Source organism: Gavialis gangeticus, unplaced genomic scaffold (genome assembly GCF_001723915.1).
Source record: "Gavialis gangeticus isolate Ggan-Ray unplaced genomic scaffold, GavGan_comp1, whole genome shotgun sequence".
Lineage (NCBI taxonomy): Eukaryota > Metazoa > Chordata > Crocodylia > Gavialidae > Gavialis > Gavialis gangeticus.
The window spans coordinates 4,915,395-4,920,878 of record NW_017729013.1 but is presented as its reverse complement, the minus strand read 5'-3'; the positions used below and the strand labels follow the sequence as shown (position 1 = coordinate 4,920,878).

General features: G+C 42.8%; 1 protein-coding gene across 9 annotated transcripts in view; it reads left to right on the top strand.

Moving 5' to 3' along the window:
• Positions 1-5,484, top strand: part of GTF2I (general transcription factor IIi) — a 120,690-nt gene that overhangs the window by 3,476 nt on the left and 111,730 nt on the right. For all 9 annotated transcript variants that reach the window (XM_019511394.1, XM_019511392.1, XM_019511395.1 and 6 more), the window contains exon 3: positions 1,512-1,650. In XM_019511394.1, the coding sequence (XP_019366939.1) occupies positions 1,512-1,650 (139 nt within the window). The remainder of the gene's footprint in view (positions 1-1,511; positions 1,651-5,484) is intronic.

Below are 5,484 nucleotides of genomic sequence, written 5' to 3'. Positions count from 1 at the left end.
GGCAGCAAGTGGGGCCAGCCCCACCTGGCCCAATAGTGCTCCCGCCCAAGTCCCCGGCTGCATGTGGTAGCAGGGTGCAGGGTCAGTTCCACTCGGCTTCTGCGCTCCCACCCAAGTCCTTGGCCACAAGGGGCGGTAGCATGCAGTGCCAGCGCAGCCTGGCCCCACAGTGCTCCCACCTGTGTCCCCAGGCACATCTGGTGGCAGTCTGTGAGGCCAGCTCTACCTGGCTCTGCAGCACGCAGCTTCTGCGCTCCCACCCGAGTCCCCAGCTGCACGTGGTGGCAGCATGCGGGGCCACTGTGACCCAGCCCTGTAGTGCACTAGTGGCTCCTGCACTACTGCAGTGTGTGGGGCCAGCTCTGTCGGGCTCTCTGTGCATGGCTCTCTGCGTCTTGCCCCCTTTTCCACATCAGGAGTCCGTGGCCCCCGTCTGGTGGGGTCCGTACCTGCATTCCCACTCTTGCAGGCAGGGAGGCTGGGAACAGCCTTGGGATGGCAGGCACAAGCTCTGCCAGGCAGAAGCTTCTTGTCCTAGCACTTCCTGGCTTGGGGCTGGGGTGGGGGTTGGTTGCTTAACAGCTAGAGCTGCACCTCCTACATGGAGGCACTGGCTTGCAGAGGGGCAGCGAGGGCTGGGGGTTATGAAGGGGCCCTGTGGGCCGGGTCTGGCTTGCCCCTGAGCTAGATGAAGGGTGGTTCTGTGATGAAGGCACAGGACTGGGACCAGAGGCAACCCAAGCAGGGCCTGGGGCAAATCGGCCCACGCGGGGCCCTGCCCCGACTCTGATCCCATGGGCTCCGGACCTGAAGAAGCCATTCGTGGTGGCAGGGGGGGTGGGTAGTGAGCAGCTGGACATGGAGCTGCCGCTCCGCCTGGCTCCACGGGGCCCCCCGAAGTGCGGGGCCTGGGGCAGTTGCCCCAGTTTGCTCCCCTTAGGGATGGCCCTGACTGGGACTCGCACAGGAAAACACCCTAACTTTGACCTGGAGCAACAAGTTGGTGCTTCATCTGTAAAACACAGTGAATCATATTTATCCTCTCAGGAATCTTTTGAGGCCAAAAGCCTTGGTTAAACCCTAAGGTTATACCAATTAGACTAAATCTGTTTAGAAATTGATTTAATTAAATTGGCGTATCATGCTCTTAATCAACTGAATCAGTATAAGGCACCCTTTAAACTGATTTAGCAACATCTTAACAAGGGGGATCAAGCAATATTAGTTTCCAAGTGGATTCACTTCAATCAGTACAAACCTCTGAGTGTGGACAGGGCTTTGATTTCATTAGTGCTTCTGAAGCACTGCGGATTTTTCAGATGGCAGGCACAATGAAAGTACAAATTATCTACTGCCAACAGATGACACTTATTTGCAACCACTCTGAGGGCTGTGTGGTGGCAATTCTAAAGTAAAACTGTCTAACACTTGATTCCATGTAAAATTACACTTGTTGTGCTTTTAATTATTGTGATACAAAGCAGCTCTGTTTTTGTTTTCATTTTTTATAGTGTAAAGAACTTGCCAAGTCCAAAGCAGAAGTCGCTTGTATTGCTGTGTATGAAACAGATGTGTTTGTAGTCGGAACGGAGAGAGGAAGAGCCTTTGTCAATACAAGGAAAGATTTTCAGAAGGATTTTGTTAAATACTGTAAGTTTTCAACAATGTATTTTGTATTTCACACGCTACTTAATTATACATTTAAGCACACTGGATTTGTCACCCAAAGATGGTACAGTGCCTGGGTCTTACTGCAACTGATGGAAATATAGTACGTAGATAAGTGTTTAAGAGCATCTTCTTCTAAACTATATTTAACAGCTGCTATCACATTTTAGAATGCTATTTTAATCTGAGCGAGAAGGTGGTTTTATTATGGGACTGGCTAATACAGTTTTAAGTTAGACAGCCTGTGATGAAGCTAAGTGGTGTTTCATATCCTGCTTGCTAAATCAGTTTTATAAAGTACCCATTTAGGCAGACTTCAGATAAGTAGTGGGCAACTTCCAATGACAGAAGACAGGCCTTAGCTCAAGGGCGGGCAGTTATTTCATGTGGAGAGCTGCTTACTGAGTTTCAGCAAGCCATCGAGGGCTACATGACAAGAAGCCAGGGGCAGATTATATATTAATTCTCTAAATTTTTTAGGGGCCCCGCAGGCCAGATAGAATGGCAAGAGTGGTTTCCAGTGAGCCAGTGGAATGTTTATTCCATTGTGAAAACAGCTGGACATTCCTGATGATTATTTTTTTTTTTTTTGCTAAAATGTATGAATATAGCTAAATATAAAGTAAAATAAATGCAATACACTTTAAATTTATTTTATTTATTTTATGTATAGCTAAATATTCTAGTGAGGAATTTATTTCCTCAGTCTGTTTCCTATACAAGGTGGGATTCTCAGTTGTTTCTTCTGCTTGATCTTCAGTAAAGTTACAATTCTTCTCTTGCATTGGGAAGTGATTGTGATGTCAAAATACAGTATTACAATTTCACTGAGAAATAAAATAGTGCATGGGATATTGCTGAACCCAGCCCTTATTTAAATGCAAATGGATTATTTAAAGGCAAAGACTGTAAGTATGATACGCTCTTGATGGACATATAGGCAGATGTTTCTGTGTGACTTCACTGCAACAGTTTCTCCTAAAGCTGCTGTAGCATGTACCTTCCTCTCTGAAGGTGGGATGTGTGGGGTGCTGTTGTTGCTCTGAGTCAGTGAACCAGGCATATTTTTGAGTAATGCTTTATGTCTGAGTGAAGGCAATGTCTTTTGGGACCCTGTGCAGTGAGGTGGACAGGAAGAGAGCAGTTCTCCACTCGATTTGTATTTCCTACCTATTTCTTGTGGTAACGAAAGGTCATTTTTTGTGTAGTTGGCTGCATGATGCTAGGAGGTGTATATAGACAAGGTCCTTAACCTAAACAGATGAGGGGAGAGATACAGGAACAGAAATGTAGCAAATCTTTGGAAAATTAAGCTACAACTGTTTTTGTTTTTGTAATGAATTTATTTATTTGGTGGGTCATGCAACAGAATCTTAACTACAAAGCAATTCTTTTCACATAAAGCCAGTTTAATTTAAGGTACTGATAACATTTTACTCTTACCTGCATTGGTGTGTGTCAGAACTGCATATGGTCACAATGTGCTGCTGTATTTCAGGTTCTGCAGTATTTTGTTGTTCACTTCAGAGATCGTGCCTTTGTTTTGTCCACATTTAAAAGGTTTTCATTCTTGTAAAGGGTTCTTGCATTGGGTTCTTACCCAGTGAACAGTTTCAGCTAGGATCTGCTTTTAGTCTTCTACAAAGGCAGTATGTAGAACTTGATCAGCTTTAAATTTGATCAATCTCCAGATTTCTGCAAAATGGTCCATTGACAGACTTTAGGATTGATCTGCTCACTTTTTATGAATTTATGTCCTTAGTCTCTGTGTTGCAACTTGTAGAGGGACACATTAGCCTTTTGTTGCTGTGGGGTATTTTTGCTACCAAGACGTCTGTTTTTCTTCCGTGCGGACCTTTAGTTTACCTGCAGTCTAGCACCAATAGTGCTGTTACTTTCTGGGGGTTTTCTGCTCTGCGTGTTGGCTGACTAGTTTGTCAACATGTGGTACCCAGCGTTGAAGCATTTGGGGATTCAGGTGTTAGCATCTTTTTGTTTTGTCACTATGGTGTTAGCTGTTGCTAATCCTTCTTCAGTTGTCATTAATAGGTAACTGAATTGAAGAGGCAGGAGGTGTCAGGAGTATTAATATTTCACTACTTCATGACATCCCTTCCAAACTAAAACAAAACAGTAGTCAAGAAGAAAAAGGGTTGTGAAAGCATGCAAAGAGGAGGAGAATGCCAAAGAAGGCTTACCTAACCTTATTTCCCAGGGATCTGGGAAAGTTTTTGGTTTAATTATTCCTAATGAATTGTGTTTGTGTTTTTAGTTTTAACTATTTTCAGTCATGTTGAGTGTTTCTCCTTCCTAGGCAGTTACCATGTTTTATGCTTTTCCTGGTATGATACTAAAAATCAGGTTGGTAGCCACTTATCCCTGCAGTTAAGATGTGAAAATTAGCAATAAACTTGTCTTGTGACAATAGTTGTCCTCCAGAAAAAATGGAGAACGTTTGTAAGATAAAAACCCAAGGTAAGTGCTGTGAGCAGCTTCTTTATATACTGTAAAGGAACTAAAAAAGGTTCAGTCACTGTTTTTAAAAAAATAATCCTTTGCAACTCACTTTGAGGACAGCGATATTGTTTCTAGTGAGAATATTGAGTTTCTTTCTTTTATGTGTCTGTAGAACAAGAATTGTCCTTTCTTTTCCCCTTTAAGGTGCACAGGTTGAGGTATGTTAGTTCATCTGCATTTCTGGTTATAGGCAGTTGCTTTTCCTCCCTGTTGCGTGGCATATGTATATGTGTGTCTCCTTTGTCATACTTACCCTTTTGTTTCTACTTCCCCTCTGTTCTTCCTTGTTTTTCTTCTACTTCTCTTCTTGTGTCTCTTGTGATTAGGCAGTCTCTAATGATTTGCAGGGCTCAGGAGCTGCCATGTACTGTTAGTAATGGCTTTTACTTGGTGGGCTGTACTGATGGTGCTTATGCTGCTGAGGGATTTTTAGGATGGAAACAGTACCTGCGTTCTGTAGAAGTGCAGAACTGAGAAAATAAAGATATCAGAACCTATGTATTACAGAAGTCAAACCAAGAGCAATTTCCTTTTCATAAGCTAAGTGATTATCTCTTTCTGCTCCTTGCCCTTCTCAACAGTGCTTCTGAAACAAGGTCTTTCAGCTGTGGTGCACCAAAGAATTAAAATCAAATTTAAATAAGGGAGCCATTTGGCGTTGGGCCTTCCACTGATCCAGAATATATATTGCCTGTCTGAACTATGTCGTTAAGATTCCTGTAAATCTTTTTCTGCAGTGCTTGTTTCAAGTTGTTTTGTGCAGCGCTTGTTTCATCATCGACGTATCGTCCCGTGTCAGGTACATTTAATGCTGCAGCTTCTGGAGTAGTAAGGCCAGTGAAATCAATGGGATGTTTCAGGATTCAGTTGCAGAATATTTCAAACCCCCAGGTCAGGAGTACCAGATGCATGCAATTTATAGCAATTTTTCCACGTTAAACTGTTCTTTTTAATGGTAGAATTCTGTTTGTTGATTTGCTTGCTTTAAAAGTTTTAAAGGACATCCTTTTATAGTTTGTATTTACATGCTAGCACAAATAGTGAAAAATACCATCTGTAGTAGCTGATTTCTTTTTATGTTGGTCAGGGGCTGGTTCCCTGACATTAGCCCCTGTGTATAAAGATACTGGCTTTATGGATGAGGCTGTACTGTGAGGAAATAATTTATTATTTTTTTAAAATTCTGAGACCTGTATGGTATTCTTTGTTAGACATGGGCTTTTGTGACTTTGTGGTACTGCTGTTGTTGAATATGTTGGGAGGAGAGTTCAATGAGTCATTAAAATGTATATTGTCGAA